The following is a 26,608-nucleotide window of genomic DNA, read 5'->3' as shown; positions in this document are numbered from 1 at the left end:
AGAGCTGCTATATAGCTCCTCCCCTCACATGTCATATCCAGTCATTCTCTTGCAACCCTCAACAAAGAAGGAGGTCGCGAGAGGAGCTGGAGTTTTCACTTAAAGGGACAGTATACACTCATTTTCATATAATTGCATGTAATAGACACTACTATAAAGAATAAGATTCACAGATACTGATATAAAAATTCAGTATAAAACTGTTTAAAAACTTACTTAGAAGCTGTCAGTTTGGCTCTGTTGAAAAGGCTGCTGGAAAGCCCACTGCAAGTGGCAAATAAGACACTCCCCCCCTCCCCCTTCTTTTGCATATGAAAAGACCCTTTAAACAAACAGGAGAAAGCTGGAGTAGGTAGCTGAGCGTATTCACATAAAACTTTGGGGCTTGGTTAGGAGTCTGAAAATCAGAGCAATGTTATTTAAAAATAAGCAAAACTATACATTAATTTAAAAAAAAAAAACTTTATGGGCTATATAAATAGATCATCTACAAAACATTTATGCAAAGAAAAAATGAGTGAATAGCATAATTTATGTAAGAATTTACCTGATAAATTCATTTCTTTCATATTAGCAAGAGTCCATGAGCTAGTGACGTATGGGATATACATTCCTACCAGGAGGGGCAAAGTTTCCCAAACCTCAAAATGCCTATAAATACACCCCTCACCACACCCACAATTCAGTTTTACGAATAGCCAAGAAGTGGGGTGATAAAAAAGAGCGAAAGCATATAAAATAAGGAATTGGAATAATTGTGCTTTATACAAAAATCATAACCACCCCAAAAAAAGGGCGGGCCTCATGGACTCTTGCTAATATGAAAGAAATGAATTTATCAGGTAAGTTCTTACATAAATTATGTTTTCTTTCATGTAATTAGCAAGAGTCCATGAGCTAGTGACGTATGGGATAATGATTACCCAAGATGTGGATCTTTCCACGCAAGAGTCACTAGAGAGGGAGGGATAAAATAAAGACAGCCAATTCCTGCTGAAAATAATCCACACCCAAAATAAAGTTTAATGAAAAACATAAGCAGAAGATTCAAACTGAAACCGCTGCCTGAAGTACTTTTCTACCAAAAACTGCTTCAGAAGAAGAAAATACATCAAAATGGTAGAATTTAGTAAAAGTATGCAAAGAGGACCAAGTTGCTGCTTTGCAAATCTGATCAATCGAAGCTTCATTCCTAAACGCCCAGGAAGTAGAAACTGACCTAGTAGAATGAGCTGTAATCCTTTGAGGCGGAGTTTTACCCGACTCAACATAGGCAAGATGAATTAAAGATTTCAACCAAGATGCCAAAGAAATGGCAGAAGCTTTCTGGCCTTTTCTAGAACCGGAAAAGATAACAAATAAACTAGAAGTCTTTCGGAAAGACTTAGTAGCTTCAACATAATATTTCAAAGCTCTAACAACATCCAAAGAATGCAATGATTTCTCCTTAGAATTTTTAGGATTAGGACATAATGAAGGAACCACAATTTCTCTACTAATGTTGTTAGAATTCACAACTTTAGGTAAAAATTCAAAAGAAGTTCGCAACACTGCCTTATCCTGATGAAAAATCAGAAAAGGAGACTCACAAGAAAGAGCAGATAATTCAGAAACTCTTCTGGCAGAAGAGATTGCCAAAAGGAACAAAACTTTCCAAGAAAGTAATTTAATGTCCAATGAATGCATAGGTTCAAACGGAGGAGCTTGAAGAGCCTCCAGAACCAAATTCAAACTCCAAGGAGGAGAAATTGACTTAATGACAGGTTTTATACGAACCAAAGCTTGTACAAAACAATGAATATCAGGAAGATTAGCAATCTTTCTGTGAAAAAGAACAGAAAGAGCAGAGATTTGTCCTTTCAAAGAACTTGCGGATAAACCTTTAACTAAACCATCCTGAAGAAACTGTAAAATTCTCGGAATTCTAAAAGAATGCCAAGAAAAATGATGAGAAAGACACCAAGAAATATAAGTCTTCCAGACTCTATAATATATCTCTCTGGATACAGATTTACGAGCCTGTAACATAGTATTAATCAGAGTCAGAGAAACCTCTTTGACCAAGAATCAAGCGTTCAATCTCCATACCTTTAAATTTAAGGATTTGAGATCCTGATGGAAAAAAGGACCTTGCGACAGAAGGTCTGGTCGTAGCGGTAGAGTCCACGGATGGCAAGAGGCTATCCGGACAAGATCCGCATACCAAAACCTGTGAGGCCATGCCGGAGCTACCAGCAGAACAAACGAGCATTCCTTCAGAATCTTGGAGATTACTCTTGGAAGAAGAACTAGAGGCGGAAAGATATAAGCAGGATGATACTTCCAAGGAAGTGATAATGCATCCACTGCTTCCGCCTGAGGATCCCGGGATCTGGACAGATACCTGGGAAGTTTCTTGTTTAGATGAGACGCCATCAGATCTATTTCTGGAAGCTCCCACATTTGAACAATCTGAAGAAAAACCTCTGGGTGAAGAGACCATTTGCCCGGATGCAACGTTTGGCGACTGAGATAATCCGCTTCCCAATTGTCTATACCTGGGATATGAACCGCAGATATTAGACAGGAGCTGGATTCCGCCCAAACCAGAATTCGAGATACTTCTTTCATAGCCAGAGGACTGTGAGTCCCTCCTTGATGATTGATGTATGCCACAGTAGTGACATTGTCTGTCTGAAAACAAATGAACGATTCTCTCTTCAGAAGAGGCCAAGACTGAAGAGCTCTGAAAATTGCACGGAGTTCCAAAATATTGATCGGTAATCTCACCTCCTGAGATTCCCAAACTCCTTGTGCCGTCAGAGATCCCCACACAGCTCCCCAACCTGTGAGACTTGCATCTGTTGAAATTACAGTCCAGGTCGGAAGCACAAAAGAAGCCCCCTGAATTAAATGATCGTGATCTGCCCACCACATTAGAGAGTGTCGTACAATCGGTTTTAAAAGATATTAATTGAGATATCTTTGTGTAATCCCTGCACCATTGATTCAGCATACAGAGCTGAAGAGGTCGCATGTGAAAACGAGCAAAGGGGATCGCGTCCGATGCAGCAGTCATAAGACCTAGAATTTCCATGCATAAGGCTACCGAAGGGAATGATTGTGACTGAAGGTTTCGACAAGCTGAAATCAATTTTAGACGTCTCTTGTCTGTTAAAGACAGAGTCATGGACACTGAATCTATCTGGAAACCCAGAAAGGTTACCCTTGTCTGAGGAATCAATTAACTTTTTGGTGAATTGATCCTCCAACCATGATCTTGAAGAGACAACACAAGTCGATTCGTATGAGATTCTGCTAAATGTAAAGACTGAGCAAGTACCAAGATATCGTCCAAATAAGGAAATACCACAATACCCTGTTCTCTGATTACAGACAGAAGGGCACCGAGAACCTTTGTAAAAATTCTTGGAGCTGTAGCTAGGCCAAACGGCAGAGCCACAAACTAGTAATGCTTGTCCAGAAAAGAGAATCTCAGGAACTGATAATGATCTGGATGAATCGGAATATGCAGATATGCATCCTGTAAATCTATTGTGGACATATAATGCCCTTGCTGAACAAAAGGCAAGATAGTCCTTACAGTTACCATTTTGAACGTTGGTATCCTTACATAACGATTCAATATTTTTAGATCCAGAACTGGTCTGAAGGAATTCTCCTTCTTTGGTACAATGAAGAGATTTGAATAAAACCCCATCCCCTGTTCCAGAACTGGAACTGGCATAATTACTCCAGCCAACTCTAGATCTGAAACACAATTCAGAAATGCTTGAGCTTTCACTGGATTTACTGGGACACGGGAAAGAAAAAATCTCTTTGCAGGAGGTCTCATCTTGAAACCAAATTCTGTACCCTTCTGAAACAATGTTCTGAATCCAAAGATTGTGAACAGAATTGATCCAAATTTCTTTGAAAAAACGTAACCTGCCCCCTACCAGCTGAGCTGGAATGAGGGCCGCACCTTCATGTGGACTTAGAAGCAGGCTTTGTCTTTCTAGAAGGCTTGGATTTATTCCAGACTGGAGATGGTTTCCAAACTGAAACTGCTCCTGAGGATGAAGGATCAGGCTTTTGTTCTTTGTTGAAACGAAAGGAACGAAAACGATTATTAGCCCTGTTTTTACCCTTAGATTTTTTATCCCGTGGTAAAAAAGTTCCTTTCCCACCAGTAACAGTTGAGATAATAGAATCCAACTGAGAACCAAATAATTTGTTACCCTGGAAAGAAATGGAAAGTAGAGTTGATTTAGAAGCCATATCAGCATTCCAAGTTTTAAGCCATAAAGCTCTTCTAGCTAAAATAGCTAGAGACATAAACCTGACATCAACTCTGATAATATCAAAAATGGCATCACAGATAAAATTATTAGCATGCTGAAGAAGAAGAATAATAATATTATGAGAATCATGATCTGTTACTTGTTGCGCTAAAGTCTCCAACCAAAAAGTTGAAGCTGCAGCAACATCAGCCAATGATATAGCAGGTCTAAGAAGATTACCTGAACACAGATAAGCTTTTCTTAGAAAGGATTCAATTTTCCTATCTAAAGGATCTTTAAACGAAGTACCATCTGACGTAGGAATAGTAGTACGTTTAGCAAGGGTAGAAATAGCCCCATCGACTTTAGGGATTTTGTCCCAAAATTCTAATCTGTCAGACGGCACAGGATATAATTGCTTAAAACGTTTAGAAGGAGTAAATGAATTACCCAATTTATCCCATTCTCTGGAAATTACTTCAGAAATAGCATTAGGAACAGGAAAAACTTCTGGAATAACCACAGGAGATTTAAATACCTTATCTAAACGTTTAGAATTAGTATCAAGAGGACCAGAATCCTCAATTTCTAAAGCAATTAGTACTTCTTTAAGTAAAGAACGAATAAATTCCATTTTAAATAAATATGAAGATTTATCAGCATCAATCTCTGAGACAGAATCCTCTGAACCAGAAGAGTCATCAGAATCAGAATGATGATGTTCATTTAAAAATTCATCTGTAGAGAGAGAAGTTTTAAAAGATTTTTTATGTTTACTAGAAGGAGAAATAACAGACATAGCCTTCTTGATGGATTCAGAAACAAAATCTCTTATGTTATCAGGAACATTCTGCACCTTAGATGTTGAAGGAACTGCAACAGGCAATGGTACATTACTAAAGGAAATATTATCTGCTTTAACAAGTTTGTCATGACAATTAATACAAACAACAGCCGGGGGAATAGCTACCAAAAGTTTACAGCAGATACACTTAGCTTTGGTAGTTCCAGCACTAGTCAGCGATTTTCCTGAAGTATCTTCTGACTCAGATGCAACGTGAGACATCTTGCAATATGTAAGAGAAAAAACAACATATAAAGCAAAATTGATCAAATTCCTTAAATGACAGTTTCAGGAATGGGAAAAAATGCCAATAAACAAGCTTCTAGTAACCAGAAGCAAAGAAAAAATGAGACTGAAATAATGTGGAGACAAAAGCGACGCCCATATTTTTTGGCGCCTAAATGCTTTTTGGCGCCAAAAATGACGCCACATCCGGAACGCCGACATTTTTGGCGCAAAAGGACGTCAAAAACTTCCGGCGACACGTATGACGCCGGAAACAGAAAAGATTTTTTGCGCCAAAAAAGTCAGCGCCAAGAATGACACAATAAAATGAAGCATTTTCAGCCCCCGCGAGCCTAACAGCCCACAGGGAAAAAAGAGTCAAATTTTAAGGTAAGAAAAAAATTGATTCATATGCATTATCCCAAATATGAAACTGACTGTCTGAAAATAAGGAATGTTGTACATCCTGAGTCAAGGCAAATAAATGTTTGAATACATATATTTAGAACTTTATAAATAAAGTGCCCAACCATAGCTTAGAGTGTCACAGAAAATAAGATTTACTTACCCCAGGACACTCATCTACATGTTTGTAGAAAGCCAAACCAGTACTGAAACGAAAATCAGCAGAGGTAATGGTATATAAATAAGAGTATATCGTCGATCTGAAAAGGGAGGTAAGAGATTAATCTCTACGACCGATAACAGAGAACCTATGAAATAGACCCCGTAGAAGGAGATCACTGCATTCAAATAGGCAATACTCTCCTCACATCCCTCTGACATTCACTGCACGCTGAGAGGAAAACCGGGCTCCAACTTGCTGCGGAGCGCATATCAACGTAGAATCTAGCACAAACTTACTTCACCACCTCCATAGGAGGCAAAGTTTGTAAAACTGAATTGTGGGTGTGGTGAGGGGTGTATTTATAGGCATTTTGAGGTTTGGGAAACTTTGCCCCTCCTGGTAGGAATATATATCCCATACGTCACTAGCTCATGGACTCTTGCTAATTACATGAAAGAAAATGTCCCTTTAACTATTTTTCAATCAAAAGTTTGTTATTTTAAATGGCACCGGAGTGTGCTGTTTTTCTATCTCAGGCAGTATTTGGAAGAAGAAACTGCCTGCGTTTTTTTTCTATGATCTTAGCAGGCGTAACTAAGATCCACTGGCTGTTCTCGACATTCTGAGGAGTGGGGTAACTTCAGAAACTGGGAATAGCATGCGGGGTCCTCCACAAATGAGGTATGTGCAGTACTTTATTTTCTGGGAATGGAATTGACTAAGAAAATACTGCTGTTACCGTATGATGTAAGTACAGCCTTAAATGCAGTAGTGGCAACTGGTATCAGGCTGATAAATGTATGCGCAGTCGAGTTATTTTCTAGGGACTAGAATTTGACTGAGAAAATACTGTTAACACTGAAATAATACTTAAGCCTTCTCTGCAGTGGTAGCGACTGGTAGCAGGCTTAGTGATAGCTTTGCATGACATTGAAAAATTTTGTTTTTTAATAAAACGTTTACTGGCATGTTATTCGTTTTTGTGAGGTACTTTGGTGATAAATCGCTTTGGGCATGATTTTTTTCCACATGGCTAACGTATTTTTCTGCATCGAAAAAGTTATATCAGGGCTCCCACTGTTGTGATTGGAGTGGGAGGGCCCTTGTTTTAGCGCCTTGTTGCGCAGTTAAAATTCTTGCACAGTCTTCCTGCTTCTTCCTCCTTGATCCAGGACGTCTCTAGAGAGCTCAGGGGTCTGCTAATTTAATTTGTGAGGGAGGTAATCAGTCACAGCAGATCTGTGACAGTGTGCTGACTGTGATTAAAAGCGTTAAATCTTAATTGATATCTGTTTTATCCGTTTTGGGTATTGAGGGGTTAATCATCCTTTTGCTAATGGGTGCAATCCTCTGCTAATAATACACTTCTTGTTAAGAATTGTTTAATTATATCTGTATTTTTGAAGCGCTGCAGCGTTTTTTATATTGCTTGTAAACTTATTGAAAGTGATTTCCAAGCTTGTTAGTTTCATTGCTAAGTCTGTTTAAACATGACTGATTCAGAGGAAACTGTTTGTTCATCATGTTCAAAAGCCAATGTGGAGCCCAATAGAACGATGTGTACCAATTGTATTGATATTGATTTGAATAAAAGTCAATCTGTACCGATAAAGAAGCTATCACCAGACAACGAGGGGGAAGTTATGCCGCCTGACTCTCCTCACGTGTCAGTACCTGCGTTTCCCGCTCGGGAGATGCGTAGGCTTGAGACACCTAGTACATCTAGGCCCTTACAAATCACTTTACATGATATGGCTAATGTTATGAAAGAAGTATTATATAATATGCCCGAATTAAGGGGCAAACGCGATAGCTCTGGGTTAAGGACAGAGCGCGCTGATGACACGAGAGCCATGTCTGATACTGCGTCACAATTTGCAGAACATGAGGACGGTGAGCTTCATTCTGTCGGTGACGGTTCTGATCCGGGGAGACCGGATTCAGAAATTTCAAATTTTAAATTTAAGCTTGAGAACCTCCGTGTGTTACTAGGGGAGGTATTAGCGGCTCTGAATGATTGCGACACGGTGGCAATTCCAGAGAAATTGTGTAGGTTGGATAGATACTATGCGGTACCGGTGTGTACTGACGTTTTTCCTATACCAAAAAGACTTACAGAAATTATAAGTAAGGAGTGGGATAGACCCGTTGTGCCTTTTTCCCCTCCCCCGATATTTAGAAAAATGTTCCCTATAGACGCCACCACACGAGACTTATGGCAGACGGTCCCTAAGGTGGAGGGAGCAGTTTCTACGTTAGCCAAGCGTACCACTATCCCGGTGGAGGATAGCTGTGCTTTCTCAGATCCAATGGATAAAAAATTAGAGGGTTATCTTAAGAAAATGTTTGTTCAACAGGGTTTTATATTGCAGCCTCTTGCATGCATTGTGCCTGTCACGGCTGCAGCGGCATTCTGGTTTGAGTCTCCGGAAGAGGCGATTCGCACAGAGCCGTTGGATGAGGCTTTGAGCAAAGTTAGAACCCTTAAGCAAGCTAATGCGTTTGTTTCAGATGCCATAGTACATCTAACCAAACTTACAGCTAAAAATTCCGGATTCGCCATACAGGCGCGCAGAGCGCTCTGGCTTAAATCCTGGTCAGCGGATGTAACTTCCAAGTCTAAGCTACTTAACATTCCTTTCAAAGGGCAGACCTTATTCGGGCCCGGATTGAAGGAAATTATTGCTGACATTACGGGAGGTAAGGGCCACGCCCTTCCTCAGGACAGGGCCAAACCAACGGCCAAACAGTCTAATTTTCGTGCCTTTCGTAACTTCAAGGCAGGAGCAGCATCGACTTCCTCCGCTCCAAAACAGGAAGGAACTACTGCTCGTTACAGACAGGGTTGGAAAGGCAACCAGTCATGGAACAAGGGCAAGCAGGCCAGAAAGCCTACTCCTGCCCCTAAGACAGCATGAAGTCAGGGCCCCCTATCCGGAGACAGATTTAGTGGGGGGGCAGACTTTCTCTCTTTGCCCAGGCTTGGGCAAGAGATGTGCAGGATCTCTGGACGTTAAAGATTATATCTCAGGGATACCTTCTGGATTTCAAAACCTCTCCTCCACAAGGGAGGTTCCATCTTTCGAGGTTATCGACAAACCTAGTAAAGAGAGAGGCATTTCTACAATGTGTACAAGACATCTTAATCATGGGAGTGATCCATTCAGTTCCGCGATCGGAACAGGGACAAGGATTTTACTCAAATCTATTTGTGGTTCCCAAAAAAGAGGGAACCTTCAGACCAATCTTGGACTTAAAGATCTTAAACAAATTCCTAAGGGTACCATCGTTCAAGATGGAAACCATTCGAACCATCCTACCCATGATCCAAGAGGGTCAATATATGACCACGGTGGACTTAAAGGATGCTTACCTTCATATACCGATTCACAAAGATCATTATCGGTACCTGAGGTTTGCCTTTCTAGACAGGCATTACCAGTTTGTGGCTCTTCCCTTCGGGTTAGCCACGGCCCGAGAATTTTTACGAAGGTTCTGGGCTCACTTCTGGCGGTACTAAGACCACGAGGCATAGCGGTGGCTCCGTACCTAGACCACATTCTGATACAAGCGTCAAGTTTTCAGAATGCAAAGTCTCATACAGAGATAGTTCTAGCATTTCTGAGGTCGCATGGGTGGAAAGTGAACGTGGAAAAGAGTTCTCTGTTACCACTCACAAGGGTTCATTTTCTAGGGACTATTATAGATTCTGTAGAGATGAAGATTTACCTGACGGAGTCCAGGTTATCAAAGATTCTCAATGCTTGCCGTGTCCTTCATTCCGTTCCAAGCCCATCAGTAGCTCAGTGCATGGAGGTAATCGGCTTAATGGTCGCGGCAATGGACATAGTGCCATTTGCGCGCCTGCATCTCAGACCGCTGCAACTATGCATGCTCAGTCAATGGAACGGGGATTACTCAGATCTGTCCCCTTTGCTAAATCTGGACCAGGAGACCAGGGATTCGCTTCTCTGGTGGTTGTCACCGGTTCATCTGTCCAAAGGAATGACCTTTCGCAGGCCAGATAGGACGATTGTAACAACGGATGCCAGCCTTCTAGGCTGGGGAGCAGTCTGGAATTCCCTGAAGGCTCAGGGATCGTGGACTCAGGAGGAGAAACTCCTCCCTATAAACATTCTAGAATTAAGAGCAATATTCAATGCTCTTCTAGCTTGGCCTCAGTTAGCAAAGCTGAGGTTCATCAGATTTCAGTCAGACAATATCATCAAGGGGGAACCAGGAGTTCCCTAGCGATGTTGGAAGTCTCGAAGATAATTCGCTGGGCAGAGTCTCACTCTTGCCACCTGTCAGCGATTCACATCCCAGGCGTAGAGAACTGGGAGGCGGATTTCCTAAGTCGCCAGACTTTTTTCATCCGGGAGAGTGGGAACTTCACCCGGAGGTATTTGCTCAACTGATTCGTCGTTGGGGCGAACCGGATCTGGATCTCATGGCATCTCGCCAGAACGCGAAGCTTCCTTGTTACGGATCCAGGTCCAGTGACCCGGGAGCGGTGCTGGTAGATGCATTAGCAGCCCCTTGGGTTTTCAACATAGCTTATGTGTTTCCACCATTTCCGTTGCTACCTCGGCTGATTGCCAGGATCAAACAGGAGAGGGCATCGGTAATTCTGATAGCGCCTGCGTGGCCACGCAGGACCTGGTATGCAGACCTAGTGGACATGTCGTCCTGTCCACCATGGTCTCTTCCTCTGAGGCAGGACCTTCTAATTCAGGGTCCTTTCAACCATCCAAACCTAATTTCTCTGAGGCTGACTGCCTGGAAATTGAACGCTTGATTCTATCAAAGCGTGGGTTTTCGGATTCGATTATTGATACATTAATACAGGCTCGGAAACCTGTGACAAGAAAAGTTTACCATAAGATAAATATTTATATTGGTGCGAATCCTAGAGTTATTCATGGAGTAAGGTTAGGATTCCTAGGATATTAGCTTTTCTACAAGAGGGATTAGAAAAGGGTTTATCCGCTAGTTCGCTAAAGGGACAGATTTCAGCTCTGTCTATTCTTTTACACAAACGTCTGGCAGAGAATCCAGACGTCCAGGCCTTTTGTCAGGCTTTGGCTAGAATTAAGCCTGTGTTTAAAGCTGTTGCTCCTCCGTGGAGCTTAAACTTGGTTCTTAAAGTTCTTCAGGGTGTTCCGTTTGAACCCCTTCATTCCATTGATATTAAGCTTTTATCTTGGAAAGTTTTGTTTTTGATGGCTATTTCCTCGGCTCGAAGAGTCTCTGCGTTATCTGCCTTACATTGTGATTCTCCTTATCTGATCTTTCATTCAGACAAGGTAGTTCTGCGTACTAAACCTGGGTTTTTACCTAAGGTTGTTTCTAACAGGAATATCAATCAAGAGATTGTTGTTCCATCATTATGTCCTAATCCTTCTTCAAAGAAGGAACGTCTTTTGCATAATCTAGACGTGGTCCGTGCTCTGAAGTTCTACTTACAGGCAACTAAAGATTTTAGACAAACTTCTTCTCTGTTTGTCGTTTACTCTGGACAGAGGAGAGGTCAAAAGGCTTCGGCTACCTCTCTTTCTTTTTGGCTTCGTAGCATAATACGTTTAGCCTATGAGACTGCTGGACAGTAGCCTCCTGAAAGAATTACATCTCATTCCACCAGAGCTGTGTCTTCCACCTGGGCCTTTAAGAATGAGGCCTCTGTTGAACAGATTTGCAAGGCTGCAACTTGGTCTTCACTTCATACTTTTTCCAAATTTTACAAATTTGACACTTTCGCTTCTTTGGAGGCTGGTTTTGGGAGAAAGGTTCTACAGGCAGTGGTTCCTTCTGTTTAATGTTCCTGCCTTGTCCCTCCCATCATCCGTGTACTTAGCTTTGGTATTGGTATCCCATAAGTAATGGATGACCCGTGGACTGAACACACTTAACAAGAGAAAACATAATTTATGCTTACCTGATTAATTTATTTCTCTTGTAGTGTGTTCAGTCCACGGCCCGCCCTGTCTCTTTAAGGCAGGTTCTAAATTTTAAAATTATAACTCCAGTCACCACTGCACCTTATAGTTTCTCCTTTCTCGTCTTGTTTCGGTCGAATGACTGGATATGACATGTGAGGGGAGGAGCTATATAGCAGCTCTGCTTGGGTGATCCTCTTGCAACTTCCTGTTGGGAAGGAGAATATATCCCATAAGTAATGGATGACCCGTGGACTGAACACACTACAAGAGAAATAAATTTATCAGGTAAGCATAAATTGTTTTTAAAACGTTTACTGGCATGTTAATCGTTTTGTGAGGTACTTGGTGATAAATCTTTTGGGGCATGATTTTTTTCCACATGGCTAACGTATATTTCTGCATAGAAACAGTTATATCAGGTCTCCCACTGTTGTAATATGAGTTGGAGGGGCCTTTTTTTAGCGCCTTGTTGCGCAGTTAAAATTCAATCACAGTCTTCCTGCTTCTTCCTCCTTGATCCAGGACGTCTCCAGAGAGCTCAGGGGTCTTCAAAATTTATTTTTGAGGGAGGTAATCAGTCACAGCAGACCTGTGACAGTGTGTTTGACTGTGATAAAAACGTTAACTGTTGAATTGATTATCCGTTTTGGGTATTAAGGGGTTAAATCATCCTTTTGCTAGTGGGTGCAATCCTCTGCTAATTTCATACATTTACTGTTAAAATTTGGTTGCTATAACTGAATTAGTTCATTGTTATTTCAACTGTGAGTTTTTTTGTGTTTTTAAAAAAGCGCAGCAGCGTTTTTTATAGTGCTTGTAAATTTATTGAAAGTATTTTCCAAGCTTGCTAGCCTCATTGCTAGTCTGTTTAAACATGTCTGATACAGATGTATCTGCTAGTTCGTTAAAGGGACAGATTTCTGCTCTGTCTATTCTTTTACACAAACGTCTGGCAGAAGTTCCAGACGTTCAGGCTTTTTGTCAGACTTTAGCTAGGATTAAGCCTGTGTTTAAGACTGTTGCTCCGCCGTGGAGCTTAAACTTAGTTCTTAAAGTTCTTCAAGGTGTTCCGTTTGAACCCCTTCATTCCATTGATATTAAGCTGTTATCTTGGAAAGTTCTGTTTTTGATGGCTATTTCCTCGGCTCGAAGAGTCTCTGAGTTATCTGCCTTACATTGTGATTCTCCTTATCTGATTTTTCATTCAGACAAGGTAGTTCTGCGTACTAAACCTGGGTTTTTACCTAAGGTAGTTTCTAACAGGAATATCAATCAAGAGATTGTTGTTCCATCATTATGTCCTAATCCTTCTTCAAAGAAGGAACGTCTTTTGCATAATCTGGACGTAGTCCGTGCCCTGAAGTTCTACTTAGAGGCAACTAAAGATTTTCGGCAAACTTCTTCTCTGTTTGTCGTTTATTCTGGACAGAGGAGAGGTCAAAAGGCTTCGGCCACCTCTCTCTCTTTTTGGCTTCGTAGCATAATACGTTTAGCCTATGAGACTGCTGGACAGCAGCCCCCTGAAAGAATTACAGCTCATTCCACTAGAGCTGTGGCTTCCACCTGGGCCTTTAAGAATGAGGCCTCTGTTGAACAGATTTGCAAGGCTGCAACTTGGTCTTCACTTCATACCTTTTCAAAATTTTACAAATTTGACACTTTTGCTTCTTCGGAGGCTGTTTTTGGGAGAAAGGTTCTACAGGCAGTGGTTCCTTCTGTTTATCCCATAAGAAATGGATGACCCGTGGACTGAACACACTTAACAAGAGAAAACAGAATTTATGCTTACCTGATAAATTTATTTCTCTTGTAGTGTGTTCAGTCCACGGCCCGCCCTGTCTTTTTTTGAGGCAGTTCTAAATTTTAATTAAAACTCCAGTCACCACTGCACCCTATAGTTTCTCCTTTCTTGTCTTGTTTCGGTCGAATGACTGGATATGACATGTGAGGGGAGGAGCTATATAGCAGCTCTGCTTGGGTGATCCTCTTGCAACTTCCTGTTGGGAAGGAGAATATATCCCATAAGTAATGGATGACCCGTGGACTGAACACACTACAAGAGAAATAAATTTATCAGGTAAGCATAAATTCTGTTATCCAGCACTTTGTACTTGTACTAAATCAACCCATATATCTCTGGATTTATTTCCTACACGTTTGAATGTTCAATGCGTTTAAAGCAATGTCAAGCTCTCAAACTCTTAATAATGCACATATTTTCAGCAGTTTGGTTTGCGCAATCTGATTAACATAAAGCACTTTCTTTAGCAACTTTCTAACTTAAGTTATTGGACATTTGAGTGTGTGTTTCCTTTTAAAGGGATATAAAAGTGCTAAAAGAAAATATTGTAATGTGTTGAGTATTTTATCATTGAACTATTGCTTGCATATAACTATTTAACCCCTGCAAAGTAGTTAAACACATAGTTAAAGTCAGCTTCATAGTAGCAATACACTGCTGGGAGCTAGCTGATCACATTTGAGCCAATGACGAGAAGCATATGTATATAGCCACCAATTACCAGCTAGACGTGCTTTATCGGGTTTAATTTTAACCTTTCACACCCCTTTAAGGACAACGATCACCATGTAGGATCAGCATTATTTAATAGTATTGCATTTAATTCTTGCTGCTGGTGACTTCCTAAATGATTATTTTTTGTTTTATGAAAGATTTTTTTTTTTATCTTCTTTTACAGCTATGTGAAATAAGCAGCATACCACTGGAGAATCTAGAGTTTGCAAAAGTAAGTATATTGACGTAAAAAATGCAACAACAAAAAATTTTTATTCTTTTTCCTTGTGTTAATTTTTTTCTGAGAAAAAAAATCATAGTTGATGATTATAGTGGTGTGTTTTTTTTTTTTTTTTTTTTTTGTTTTTTTTTTTTTTAAATTTTTTATTTAGAATAGATAATACAATAAAAAGAGAGAAAAAGAATAAGAAGGTTTACATGAAATTCAGAGTCCAAACAAGGACAACGACATACAATATCATAAATAATATCAGTGGTGATACACAAAAACACTTGACATCACAGTAACTCGACTTCTCCAAGACTACAGTGTTCCTGATAAGGGTTTCATGCTGATGAGAGAATAGGGGTGTTTAGTGTTAGCAATAAGACCAAAGGGAAGGGCCAAGTTAGATAACCGACAGAGCCCAATCTTGTGGGGTCTGTGGTTTTGTCTCCCAGAGGAAGTTAATATTGTGAAAGACTTCCACGGTATTTGTGGACATATGGTAATATCTCTCAAGGGAAATATTTTTTGATGTTTGTTGTAGCCAATTTTGTGTGAGGGGTATCCTCTCTTGTTTCCATAGTCTTGGGAGTAATTGTTTGGCGCTGTTTAACATAATGTGGAATAATTTGCCGTGTAGTTTAGAGGGAGGTTTCGGGAATATGTTAAAAAGGAAAATTAATGGGTCGAGAGGCCAGGAACAATCGAAAAAGAAATTAATGTGTCTTCTAATGTCTTCCCAATATTTTATTATACCCGGACACTCCCACCATATGTGATATAAAGATCCTATTTGGCCACAGTTCCTCCAGCACTTATCTGAAGCCTGAGGGAAAATATGTTTTAGTCTTGCTGGGGTTAGATACCATTGCATGAGAAGTTTGTAGTTCATTTCTAGCAAAGTTGAGGAGTGTGATGATATTGAAATGGACCTAAAAATAGAGTTCCAGTCAGAATGTTGGAGCTGATATGGTAAGCAGTTTTGCCATCTTTTGGTGTACGAAGGTTGCTTCTGGTGGAGTGGTGATAACAGAATCTTATAAATGAGGGAGACTGAGTGTCTGGGTGGGGTAGTGGATGTGCAGAGGAGTTCAAATGGGGAACGGGAACGAAGCATAGAGGATTTCAATACATTATGCTGCAAGAAATGGGAAATTTGATGGTGGTGGTACCAAGTCAGAGGGATCGCAGTCCCTAAATTTTGTATAAGGTTAAATGGAAGTGGTTTGGAACCATCCAAGGTCAGAAACAAAGGTATAAGTTTATGTATATCAGTACTATTCTTTGTTATAAATTTTTTCCCTATTGGTAAATCTGGGTTATCCAATAGTGGTGTCAAGGGTGAAGGGATAGACGAGAAGTTGTGATAGTGTCGCAATGTCCTATCCCATGTATCAAAAGTTTCTTTAATGATGGGAGACTGGTATATAGATTGTGGTCTTGAGTGTGGTGGTAGCCAACAGAGGCTGCCCAATTGGGGAGTTTTAGTCAGGTCGTGTTCTATCGAAATCCATGTTTTAGCTATAGGATTGCCAAATTGACACCAATCTAGGACTCTAGTCAAAATGGAAGAGGTTCTGTAAGCTTGGATATCAGGGACACCCAGGCCCCCTTGAAGTTTGGGTAGATATAAGGTGGTTTTTGCAACTCTCGGTGGTTTGTGTTTCCAGATGTAAGAGTTGAGTATAGCTTGGAGTTGGGATAAATAAGTTTTTGGGAGAGGAATCGGGACCGTTTGAAATACGTATAAAATTTTTGGCAACAGGGTCATTTTTAGAGTGCTGATTCTGCCCAACCAGGATATTGGTTTGAGAAGCCAATCTTCAGTTAAAGCGTGGAAGTCTTGAATGAACCTTTCATAGTTGAGTTTAAAAAGTTGGGAGGGGTCAGGAGATAATAAAATGCCTAGATATTTTAAGGAGTTATTAGCTATTATGAAAGGGGTATTGTGTGAGATTTGAGTGATTTCCTTTTTAGACATATGCATGGGGAGTAATTCCGACTTGCTAAAATTGATAGAGTAGTTTGAAAATTTACCATAAGTATTCAGGTTTTGTATAATGAGGGGGAGGGATGATGATGGATTTGAAAGGAACAGGAGGAGGTCATCAGCAAATAAAGCCAGTTTATGTGTCTGGGATTCTAGGGATATCCCTGTAATTAAAGGGTTTTGTCTGAGGTGTAGGGCTAGAATCTCTATTGATATGACAAAGAGCAAAGGGGAGAGGGGGCAACCTTGCCTTGTGCCGTTCATAATAGGGAAGGGATCAGAGAGAATGCCATTAACCCTAACCTTGGCCGAAGGGTTGGTGTAAAGAGCTATAATTTTAGATAGAAATTCTTCCGGGAAGCCAAATTTTTGGAGAGCAGAGAAAAGAAAAGTCCAGTCCAGCCTGTCAAAGGCCTTTTCGGCATCTGTTGACAGGAGGACTGAGGGGATTTGTTTTTTTGTAATAAGGTGTAAGAGATGTAGAGATTTGACTGTATTGTCTTTCGCCTCTCTGCCCAAAACAAAGCCTGATTGATCCTGGTGAATGATAAAGGGAAGTATGGGATTGAGTCTATTGGCAAGAATTTTGGAGTATAGTTTTAAATCAATGTTGAGCAGCGATATCGGTCTAAAATTGGCAGGTTGGTCTGGGTGTTTCCCTGGTTTTGGGAGGACGCTTATGTGGGCTTCTAGCATGTTGGGCGGGAAAGGGTTAGTTTTATCGATCGTTTGGAATAAATTTAGGAGGTGAGGAGCCAGAAGATCTCCATAGGTTTTATAATAAGCTCCGGAGAAACCATCAGGGCCTGGACTTTTGTTAGGGGAAAGTGATTTTATTGCAGCTTTAAGTTCGTCTAATTCTATGGGTTTAGTGAGGGAATCTGACATTTCTGTAGTGATTTGAGGTATTTGTATGGTGGAGAGGTAAGACTGACAGTTAGATTCAAGTGGTGTTTTTTTTTTATTGCCAGAAAATGACTGGGACAGGCTTGATAAAGATAAATTGTTTCCTTTAAAATATGGGGATTTGCAGCAGGCATGTTAAAATCATTTCTAGACGCAGAATTCTGTTCTTTTGAAATGAATGTATATTCTATTTTTCTCCTATTAACTCTGCAGGGTAGAGGGACATTCCCTTGTGACATCTCAGTGTTGGAAATCCACCAGGAATTAGACTGGAATCCAAAAGTAACTACACTGAATGCCTGGCCGCTGTATATATCAGATGATGGAGCTGTCATATTTTACAGGTATGAGAGTTCTAGCTCATTAAAAGGACAATATTTTTACCAACCTAAAAACTGCATTCCTTTTTTATGTTTACTTTATATTTTTTTTAAATGTGTGCTTATATTATAGTATTGTATTTCTCAGCCTTGGCTTAATTAAGTGATGATAAATAAGCCGATTATGGAGGACTATTTTTCGACTAGGATAATATTAAAGGGATAGGAAACCCAATTTTCTTTCATGAATCAGATAGATTCTTCTAATTTCTTTCCAATGGCAGGGAGAGTCCACGATTCCATTTCATTTACTAGTGGGAATTCAACTCCTGGCAAGCAGGAGGAGGTAAAGAACACCCCAGCAGAGCTGTTAAGTGTCACTCCCACTACCCATAATCCCTAGTCATTCTTTGCCTCTATCACCACACCCACAATTCAGTTTTACAAATGTTGCCGCCCTATGGAGGTGGTGAAGTAAGTTTGTTCTTGATTTTCTTCTATGATATGCGCTTCTCAGCATTTTGAAGCCCGTTTCCTCTCAGAGTACAGGGAATGTCAGAGGGATGTGAAGAGAGTATCACCTATTGATTCTATGGTTTTCCTCACGGAAATATTTTCATATGTTCTCTGTTATCAGTCGTAGAGATTCATCTCCTCCCTCCCTTTTCAAATCGACCCTATACTCTCATATTCCATTACCTCTACTGTTACTGTTTTAGTACTGGTTTGGCTATCTGCTATATGTGGATGGGTGTCTTTTGGTAAGTATGTTTTCATTATTTAAGACACTCAGCTATGGTTTGGCACTTTATGAATTAATATAAAGTTTAAAATATATGTATTGTACTTATATTTGCCATGAGTCAGGTTTATGCATATTTCCTTTTGCATACTATCAGTTTCAAAATTGGGAAACCTATTTAGGAAGTTATTTTTTTCTTACCTGGGCTATAGTCTGTCTTCAAATTGACTGCTTTTTAATTAATTTTCGAGGGCAAAATTAGGCTTGCGAGGTCGCAAAATGCTATTGTTTATTGCATCATTCTTGGAGCGAGAATTTTTTTGGCGCGAAAGTACATTCAGTGATGCAAATTCATAATTTCCGGCGTCTTAGTTGACGCAGGGTTTCTTTGCAAGGTTGCGTCTGCCATGAGGCGAGTTGCGTCATTTCCGGATGTTAGCGCCAAAAAAAATTCATTTTGCGTTGTGCTTCATACTTGGCGCCAAATAATTTAATTATTTAAACCCCACTTCCTATATGCTTCTTGCCTTTTTCTATGCTCAGAGGGCTATGCCGTTTGCATTTTTTTTTCCCATTTCTGAAACTACTATATAAGGAAATTGATAATTTTGCTTTATATGTTGTTTTTTCTCTTACATTTGCAAGATGTCTCAATCTGATCCTGTCTCAGAAATCACTACAGTTCCACCAAAGCTAAGTGCATCTGTTGTAAGTTAGCGGAGATTATATCTCCAGCTGTAGTATGTAATAGTTGTCATGATAAGCTTTTACATGCAGAGAATGTATCCATCAGTACTAGTACAATACCTGTTGTTCCTTCAACATCTAATGTACATGATATCTCTGTGAATATAAGGAAAAACGTAAAAGGTCTTTTAAAACTTCTCATAAAGTTGAAATTTCAAATGACCGACAACATACTGAATTATCCTCCTCTGATGAGGATCTATCTGATTCAGAAGATCCTACCTCAGATATTGACGCTGACAAATCTACTTATTTCTTTAAGATGGGGTATATTCGTTCCTTGTTAAAAGAGGTGTTGATTACTTTGGATATTGAGGAAACGAGTCCTCTTGATATTAAAACTAGTAAACGTTTAAATTCTGTTTATAAACCTCCTGTGGTTACTCCAGAGGTTTTTCCAATTCTTGATGCTATTTTTTATATGATTTCAAAGAAATGGAATAGGCCTGGTGGTACTTTTATTCCTTCTGCTAGGTTTAAAAAGTTGTATCCCTTGCCAGCTATTAGATTGGAGTTTTGGGAAAAAAATCCCCAAAGTTGATGGGGCTATTTCTACTCTTGCCAAACGTACTACTATCCCTATGGAAGATAGTACTTCCTTTATGGATCCTTTAGATAGGAAACTTAAATCTTATCTAAAAAAAGCTTATTTATATTCTGGCTTTCTTCTTAGGCCTGCCTTTTCTATGGCTGATGTTGCAGCTGCATCAACTTTTTGGTTGGAAAGTTTAGTTTTATATCATCAAAATTGATGTTAAATTTATGTCTTTAGCTATTTTAGCTAGAAGAGCTTTGTGGCTCAAATATTGGAATTCTGACATGGTATCTAAGTCTAGATTACTATCTCTTTCTTTCCAAGGTAACAATTTATTTGGTTCTCAGTTGGATTCAATTATTACAACTATTACTGGGGGAAGGGAGTTTTTTACCTCAGGATAAAAGAAAGTCTAAAGCTTCTAATTGTTTTCGTTCTTTTCGTCAGAATAAGGAACAGAAAGCCAATCCTTCCCCCAAAGAATCTTGTTCCAATTGGAAATCCTCTTCAAGTGGGAAAAATCCAAGCCTTTTAAGAAACCAAAGCCAACCCCCAAGTCTGCATGAAGATGCTACCCTCATTCCAACTCAGCTGGTGAAGGGCAGATTAAAAATTTTCCAAAACTTTTGAGCAGATTCTGTCCAAAATCAATGGTTTCAGAGCATTGTCTCTCAAGGGTATTGAATAGGATTCAGAGTAAGACCTGTGTTCCAGCAAATCCAGTGAAGGATCAGGCCTTTCTGAAGTGTGTTACAGATCTAGAGCTTTCAGGGGTAATTATACCAGTTCTGTTTCAGAAACAGGGTCTGGGGTTTTATTCAAATCTATTCATTGTCCCAAAGAAAGAAAATTAATTCAGGCCAGTTCTGGATCTGAAAATTTTAAACCGTTTTGTTAGAGTGCCAACTTTCAAAATGGTGACTATAAGGACTATTCTGCTTTTTGTTCAGCAAGGTCATTATATGTCCACAATAGACTTACAGGATGCATATCTTCATATTCCGATTCATCCAGACCACTATCGGTTTCTGAGATTCTCTTTTCTACACAAGCATTACCAATTTGTCGCTTTTCCATTTGGCCTAGCGACAGCTCCAAGAATATTTTCAAAAGTTCTCGGTGCCCTACTCCCTGTAATCAGAGAACAGGGTATTGTGGTGTTTCTTTATTTGGACGATATCTTAGTACTAGCTCAGTCTTTACATTTTGCAGAATCTTACACAAATCAACTAGTGTTGTTTCTTCAAAGACATGGTTGGAAGATCAATTTACTAAAAAGTTCCTTGATTCCTCAGACAAGGATCACCTTTTTAAGTTTTTAGGTTTCCAGATAGAGACAGTCATGGACACTGAATCTAACAGACAAGAGACAAATAAAATTGGTTTCAGCTTGTCAGAACCTTCAGTCTCAATCATTCTCTTCAGTGGCTATGTGTATGGAGGTTTTAGGTCTCATGACTGCAGCATCGGACGAGATCCCCTTTGCTCGTTTTCATATGAGACCTCTCCAGCTTTGTATGCTGAATCAATGGTGCAGGGATTATTCAAAGATATCACAATTAATATCCTTAAATCCCAATGTTCAACTTTCTCTGACTTGGTGGTTAGATCACCACCGTATAATTCAAGGGGCATCTTTTGTTCGTCCAATCTGGACTGTAATCACAACAGATGCAAGTCTTTCAGGTTGGGAAGCTGTCTGGGGATATCTGACAGCACAAGGGGTTTGGAAATCTCAAGAGGCGAGGTTACCAATCAATATTTTAGAACTCCGTGCTATTTTCAGGGCTCTTCAGGTTCGGCCTCTGTTAAAGAGAGAACCATTCATTTGTTTTCAGACAGACAATATCACAACAGTGGCATATGTCAGTCATCAGGGTGGGACTCGTAGTCCCCTAGCTATGAAAGAAGTATCTCGGATACTTGCTTGGGCGGAATCCAGCTCTTGTCTAATTTCTGTGATACATATCCCAGGTGTAGACAATTGGGAAGTGGATCATCTCAGCCTTCAGGCTTTACATCCGGGGGAGTGGTCGCTCCATCCAGATGTGTTTTTTCAGATTGTTCAGATGTGGGATCTTCCAGAAATAGATCTGATAGCTTCCCTAAAACAGTTTCTAAACAAGAAACTTCAGGGATCCTCAGGCGGAGTCGGTGGATGCGTTGGCAGTTCCTTGGTTTTACCAACCTGCTTATATCTTCCCGCCTCTAGTTCTTCTTCCAAGAGTGATCTCCAAGATCATCATGGAACAGTTTCTGGTATGCGGACCTTGTCCGGATGTCAAGTTGTCAACCTTGTCCACTACCTTTAAGACCAGACCTTCTGTCTCAAGGACCCCTTTTTTCCATCAGGATCTCATCATTAAATTTGAAGGTATGGAAATTGAACGCTTAGTGCTTAGTCATAGAGGTTTCTCTGACTCAGTGATTGATACTATGTTGCAGGCTCGTAAATCTGTTTCTAGGAAGATTTATTATTGAGTTTGGAAGACTTAGATTTCATGGTGTTCTTCTCATAAATTCTCCTGGCATTCTTTTAGAATTCCTAGAATTTTACAGGTTCTTCAGTATGGTTTGAATAAAGGTTTGTCTGTAAATTCCTTGAAGGGACAAATCTCTTCTCTTTCTGTTTTATTTCACATAAAGATTGCTAAGCTTCCTGATATTCACTGTTTTGTTCAGGCTTTGGTCCGTAATAAGCCTGTCATTAAATCAATCTCTCCTCCTTGGAGTTTTAATTTGTTTTTTAAAGCGTTACAGGCTCCTCCTTTTTTAGCCTATGCATTCTTTGGATATTAAACTACTTTATTGGAAAGTGTTGTTCCGTTTGGCTATCTCTTCTGCTAGAAGAGTTTCTGAATTATCCGCTCTTTCTTGTGAGTCACATTTTCTGATTTTTAATCAAGATAAGGCAGTTTTGCTGACTTCATTTAAATTTTTACCTAAAGTTGTGAATTCTAACAACATCAATAGGGAAATTGTTGTCCCCTCTTTGTGTCCTAATCCTAAGAATTCTTTGGAGAGATCCTTACATTCTCTAGATGTTGTAAGAGCTTTGAAATATTATGTTGAAGCTACTAAAGATTTCAGGAAGACTTCTAGTCTATTTGTTGTCTCTTCTGGTTCTAGGAAAGGTCAGAAAGCTTCTGCCATTTCCTTGGCATCTTGGTTAAAGTTTTTGATTCATAAGGCTTATTTGGAGTCTGGTCAGGCCCCGCCTCAGAGAATCACAGCTCATTCTACTAGATCAGTCTCCACTTCATGGGCTTTTAAGAATGAAGCTTCACTTGATCAGATTTGCAAAGCAGCGACTTGGTCTTCTTTGCATACATTTACTAAATTCTTCCGTTTTGATGTATTTGCCTCTTCGGAAGCAGTTTTTGGAAGAAAAGTTCTTCAGGCAGCTGTTTCAGTTTGATTCCTCTGCTTATGTTTTAAGTTTTTTCTTTTCAGTTATGAGAAAAACTTATTCTTTTGGTTGTGGATTTAATTTTTGCAGCGGAAAATGGCTGTTATTTTATCCCTCCCTCTGTAGTGACTCTTCCATGGAGTTCCACGTCTTGGGTATTACTATCCCATACGTCACTAGCTCATGGGCTCTTGCCAATTACATGAAAGAAAATATAATTTATGTAAGAACTTACCTGATAAATTAATTTCTTTCATATTGGCAAAAGGTCTCGCTTTCTCTGTGGGCGGAGTCTCAAGATTGTCTCCCCTGCTTCCTCATCCCAGGGGTGGTCTTCTGGGTAGCGGATTTTCTGAGCAAGCAGACCGTTCATCCCGGGGAGTGGGCTCTCCGTTTGGATGTGTTCTCAATGATAGTCCTCAGGTAGGAGGTTCCGGAATTGGATCTGAAACCGTTGCACCTAATCGCCAAGCTTCCAAAGTATGATTCAAGATAGAGAGAGCAGAGCCATAAGCGCTCTGGTCAACTTTCTGCTGTACCTTGGGACTTTTTTCCTTGTTTTTGCTCTCTTTCCTCATATTATTGCTCGTATCAATCAGTAGAGGGTGTCTGTGATTTTAATAGCTCCTGGTTTGCGGATCTGGTTTGCGGATCTGGTGAAGATATCATCTCTTCCCCTTTGGAGGTTGCCCTTGAAGAAGGATCTTCTACTTCATGGTCCCTTCCTCCTCTCAAGTCTAGATTCTCTGAAGCTGACTGTTTCGAGATTGTCTAATTTTGGCTAGACGTGGTTTTTCTGAGGTCATTGATAGCATGCTTTAGGACCGTAATTGGGAGAAAAGTTCCCGTTGCTCGCAACATTTCCTTAAGGTATGGCGTAAATACCTTTATTGGGGTGAATTGAAGGGTTTCTTTTGGAGTAGGATGAGGGTTCTCAGAGTCTTGTCTTTTCTTAAGGATGGCCTGGAGAAAGGTTTATCATTCTGAACTCTGAAGGGTCCGTTTTCTGCAGTGTCAATTCTTTTTCACTCACATTTGACAGATCTGTCAGATGTTCAATCTTTTGTGCAGGCCTTGGTCAGAATCAGGCCTGTGTTTAAACCTGTTGCTCTACCTTGGCACCTTAATCTTGTTCTTAAAGTTCTGCAGCAGGCTCCGTTTGAGCCTATGCATACAGTTGATATTAAGTTGTTATCATCAAAGTTTTGTTTCTCCTTGCTATTTCTTCTGCTCGCAGAGTTTCTGAGCTTTTGGCTCTGCAGTGTGATACCCCTTACCTTATTTTTCATGTGGATAAGGTGGTTCTTCGTCCCAAAGTAGTATTGGATTTCAATATCAATCCTCAGAAGGAACGCCTGTTGCATAACCTGGACGTTGTGTGTGCTCTAAAAAATTTTCCTTCAAGCAACTAAAGATTTTCTGGTAAGGGTCAGAAAACTACTTCTTCTACTCTTTCTCTTTGGTTGAGAAGTTTTATCAGGTTAGCTTATGAGACAGCTGGACTACAGCCTCCTGAGAGATTTACGGCTCATTCCACTACGACTGTCTCTTCTTCCTGGGTTTTCAAAAATGTAGCTTCTGTGGAGCAAATCTGCAAGGCGGCCACTTGGTCCTCTTTGCATTCCTTTTCTAAATGCTACAAATTCGATAATTTTGCCTCGGCTGAGGCTTGCTTTGTGAGAAAAGTTCTTCAAGCGGTGGTGCCTTCTGTTTAGGTCCGCCTGTCTTGTTCTCCCTACCTTCTATTCTGTGTCCTCTAGCTTGGGTATTGGTTCCCACTAGTAATTGGAATGGAATTGTGGACTCTCCATGCCATGGAGAGTCCATGACCCGCCCTTAATTAAATTTATGACTGCAGTGTTTCTGTATAAACCTCAGGCACCTCTATACCCTTGTCATCTTGCTGGTGTGTTTTTGCCGCCTCCTACTGGCCAGGAGTTGAATTCCCACTAGTAATTGGAATGGAATCGTGGACTCTACATGCCAGGAAAGAAATGTATCAGGTAAGCATACATTTTGTTTTTAAGCAACTTTCTAATTTACTCCTATTATCAATGGTAATCATAAGAGAGGGCCTTGTTTTTGGTTCAGCACCTGGGTAGCTGTTAGGCGTTATCTTATAACCGGAGGTATCACTTGACACTTAGCAGTGTTCTACACCTTCACCTGGAACTGAATGGGTTACTTTGCGAGATCTCTGGAACAACAATCAGTCAGGCAGCAAGCAAAATCTAATCACTGTTCTGTTTATTATAAGGCATTGCATACTTTTATAGACAATGGTTACAGTATATGGTGGGGTTAAACAAATCACACCATTCTACACATCATAAGTTAGAACAAAGAAGCACAGTAAAAAATAATAGGAATAAGAAGGAATAAGGAGTTTACTGTGAAACTAACAGTTTTAGATAACCGTGTATCTGGGCACATCAACAAGGAAATAGCAAGGCCATTTATGAGACACAATTGTTGCATATGAAACTAAAATCGGTCAGCATATGTTCTCACAGCATAATAACCACATTATAATGAAATATAATACTGAAACAAAATGAAGTCAGTATGGTTAAATATATATTCTTACATTCCACCCTTTTATTCTAACAGAAAAAAATAAAAATTAAACAACTATATAAACGGCACAGAAAATTAGTAAATCTATTAACAACAATATAAGCCTGATACTAAGGTATAACCTGAATCTATGTGAGAATACTTTAGAGAAATGTTTCACAAGCACTGCTATAATAGTTAGCTATAGTAAACACTGAATAGGTCAATAGGGCACAATATGTCACTGCACATGAGTATGCTCACTCCAATACTCTGTCTACCTTCCAGCATCCCCAAACTACTGGTCTGTCTGCACAAAGACCCAACCAGCCCCCTATCTACCTCCAAATAACACTGCATCTTTATTTCTCAACCTGCATAGCTAGCATCCCCAAATAGCATCAACATTTCCCTGCTCTGCACACTCTCCACAGTGAAGCATAACATGGAAACAGTACAAGTATCTCTGGGTGGCCTCTGATCTTTTTAAGAACAGTCTTTGTCCTCTTAGAGCTCCACCTCCCTCAGACACTCTGCTTCAATAACATAGTCCATTTGCAGTAGGGGTGCTTTGCACATGAGGAAGTGTCCAGCTGCAGATACATGCTTGAAGTACGATGGTTTGTTCATGGGGTAGACAAGGGAAACGGGTGGATCCTCACAGCAACAGAGACTCGAGTCAGAAGGAGTCTAAGAGGGAAACAAAACAGCACAAGATGAGCACGCACCCTGATACAATCACAATTATGCCCATCAAAACTTTTGCACTTTTTTTTTGTATGCATCACAATTTCCTTTAATAGCTTAACTTATCCTATTTCATT

General features: G+C 40.0%; 1 protein-coding gene across 2 annotated transcripts in view; it reads left to right on the top strand.

Moving 5' to 3' along the window:
• USP47 (ubiquitin specific peptidase 47) overlaps positions 1 to 26,608 on the top strand; it is a 410,657-nt gene that overhangs the window by 339,165 nt on the left and 44,884 nt on the right. For both annotated transcript variants that reach the window (XM_053720262.1, XM_053720263.1), the window contains exons 27-28: positions 14,538 to 14,585; positions 17,689 to 17,819. In XM_053720262.1, coding sequence (XP_053576237.1) covers positions 14,538 to 14,585; positions 17,689 to 17,819 — 179 coding nt within the window. The remainder of the gene's footprint in view (positions 1 to 14,537; positions 14,586 to 17,688; positions 17,820 to 26,608) is intronic.

This window comes from Bombina bombina, chromosome 7 (assembly GCF_027579735.1).
Source record: "Bombina bombina isolate aBomBom1 chromosome 7, aBomBom1.pri, whole genome shotgun sequence".
Classification (NCBI taxonomy): domain Eukaryota; kingdom Metazoa; phylum Chordata; class Amphibia; order Anura; family Bombinatoridae; genus Bombina; species Bombina bombina.
Note: the sequence above shows the minus strand (reverse complement) of the source record. Positions and strands in the feature narration are given on the sequence as shown.